Consider the following 2,791-nt stretch of genomic DNA (forward strand, 5'->3'; position numbering starts at 1 on the left):
CCCTCCATTTCAATAGGGAAGGTATATTATAAAGAGGTGAATGAATAAGAAATTAAATAAGATTCATTGATGCACGTTATGAAAACCAGCATGGTGTGAACAACATCTGGGAGAGACTCCCTTGCCCTCACAGTGATTGGCACTGTTCCATTTTACATTTGTTTGCGGGACTATGACTCACCCTGCTATCCATCATCAGACGGAAAGTTCCCTGACGCAGCACCTACGTGGCTCTGCTCACCAGTGTTTTCTTGCTGCCCATCATAGAGCCTAAGGAGACAAGAGCTCCATAAATACTTGTAAAATTGAGTTGTGGATTTAAGGAGTCGCCCCTAAAACTGTTTGATTTATTCTTCCATAAACCACTTTGAACTGGGTCAATACTCTCAGAGATGCTGAGATGTCAGATTTGTTTGCTGGTTAATTCATAGATCCGATCTTTATTGAGCATCTATGTGTGTCATGCTCTGCTCTAGGTCGGGAATGGAAGGACCGTCTAAAATAGAAAATGATCCTTGCACTCATGGAATTTTCTCCTCTAGCTGGGGACTGAGGCAGGGCAGACAATAGATACTCAAAAGGTGTATCGAGGCAGCCAGCGCAGCAGCAGCAGCGGGAGCGAGGAGCTCGCAGAGCCAGCCATGGGCAAGTCAGCTTCTAAACAGTTTAATAATGAGGTCCTGAAGGCCCACAATGAGTACCAACAGAAGCACGGCGTCCCCCCGCTGAAGCTCTGCAAGGAGCTCAACCAGGAGGCTCAACAGTATTCTGAGGCCCAGGCCAGCACAAGGATCCTCAAGCACAGCCCAGAGTCCAGTCGTGGCCAGTGTGGGGAGAACCTTGCTTGGGCATCCTACAATCAGACAGGAAAGGAGGTGGCTGATAGATGGTACAGTGAAATCAAGAACTTCCAGCAGCCAGGCTTCACCTCAGGGACTGGACACTTTACAGCCATGGTATGGAAGAATACAAAGAAGATGGGCGTGGGAAAGGCATCTGCAAGTGATGGGTCTTCCTTTGTGGTGGCCAGATACTTCCCAGCAGGGAATGTTGTCAACCAGGGCTTCTTTGAAGAAAATGTCCTGCCTCCAAAGAAGTAACTTGTCAAATGTAATGGGAAGGCATGAGACTAAGAACATGGATATGAAGTGCCTAGAACAACAAGAACTCAGCTGTGTGTCTCTCCCTGTGGATATATGTGCTTGTGTGTGTGATGCCCGTGAGCATCTCCTGTACACACACTTGGATATACAGTTCTGTCTGAGCTCATTCTTATTAAAGGAATAAGCATCTGAAGCATTTACCTGGAAGGTTACCCAGACCACAACTATTCGGACATCAATTTTTTAAAATACTTTGTTATTTTTTAAGCAAATTTCTTTTGTACCTTTCTTACTTCTAATATCCCTCCTTGGATGTTTTATATTCCAAATATTTGTGATTCTGGGAAGTGAAGTTCGCTTTATGTGATTGTCATGCATTGTAATCTACTTTTGGCAGATATTTGAGTATTAAACCTTCCTTTAAATGTGAAAAAAAAAAGTGTATCGTATTCAGTGTCAATCAAAGAGCAAAGGACAAAAATAAAATAGAAATCTGAGGTAGAGAGGACTGGGTACGTAGGCTGGCCATCACCATTTTAAACAGAATGGACTGATGAAGTCCTTGCTGAGTGGTGAGGTGGAGGAGTGAGTCAGTGAGCCAAGCAAATCTCTAAGTACTCTTCCCAGAGGAAAGAGAAGTTCAAAGGCACTGAGCTGGGCTGGGGTTGTAGCTCAGGGGTAGAATGCTCGCCTGGCATGTGAGAGGCACAGGGTTCGATACTCAGCACCATATAAAGAACATAAATAAAATAAATTTTTTAAAAATAAGGTCTTGTGTCCATCTACAACTGAAAATATTAAAAAAAAATGCACCCAACTTCCTGGAACAGCCACAGAACAACAGGGAAGCCATTGTGGCCAGAGTGGACTAAGGATAGACCTCCATCTGTTGTGGAAATCACCCTCATTCCAGGTATCAGGTCTTAAATGAGTCACAGACAGTGTGGAGTGAGCAAGTTCTCTGAGTTTCCACACTATCCGATGGTCCATTTCTCAGGCGCAAGTGTCCTCGTAATCACAAGGAAGGGTCTACAAACTCTTCTAAACTTCCATATTCTCTTGCCTTCGCCACCCCTGAAATAAAATTACTGACAAATGGTACTTCACTGGTGTCCGTTTAAGGAAAAATTCATAGCCCAGAGCTACCTGGAGATATTTCAGAAGGATCCCTGGTTTTGAGTGGCTCATCCAGGGGAGTTACTGCGCAGAGTTTATGCAGTATTCCTGTATATATCATGGTGTAGCAGGCTTGGCTGGCTCTTCTCCTCTCTCGCATTATATAATTCCCATTTCCATTTGAGACAGATCTGCCCACGGTAAAGATTTTCCATCTCCCTTGAAATTAGGCGTGGCGACATGGCCAAGATCTGGGTGGAGGGAAGTGTAAGCAGAAGGAGTGTACACAATTCAACTGGTGTTTTTTGTTTGTTTGTTTGTTTGTTTAGTTGCAAATGGACTCAGTACCTTTATTTTATTTATGTGGTGCTGAAAATCAAACCCAGTGCCTCACACGTGCTAGGCAAGCACTCTACCACTGAGCCACAACCCCAGCCCCCAACTGACGTTTTTAAGGGAAAAGAGTGTGTCCTTTTCTTTGTCTTTTCTGCTACCTACTGGCTAGCATAGGAATATAACCAACCATGATTCCTGTAGCCTTCTCAGACCTTACAGAAGAGATCATGTCCCAA

The 2,791-nt window shown here is 44.2% G+C and overlaps 1 protein-coding gene across 1 annotated transcript; it reads left to right on the plus strand.

Moving 5' to 3' along the window:
- Positions 1-624: 624 nt before the first annotated feature.
- On the plus strand, positions 625-1,125 carry LOC124970978 (Golgi-associated plant pathogenesis-related protein 1-like). The gene has a single exon (XM_047534594.1). The coding sequence runs from the start codon at positions 642-644 to the stop codon at positions 1,098-1,100; it is 459 nt and encodes a 152-aa protein (XP_047390550.1). The 5' UTR covers positions 625-641; the 3' UTR covers positions 1,101-1,125.
- The last annotated feature ends 1,666 nt before the right edge of the window (positions 1,126-2,791 follow it).

The sequence above is a fragment of the Sciurus carolinensis genome, chromosome 19 (assembly GCF_902686445.1).
Source record: "Sciurus carolinensis chromosome 19, mSciCar1.2, whole genome shotgun sequence".
Lineage (NCBI taxonomy): Eukaryota > Metazoa > Chordata > Mammalia > Rodentia > Sciuridae > Sciurus > Sciurus carolinensis.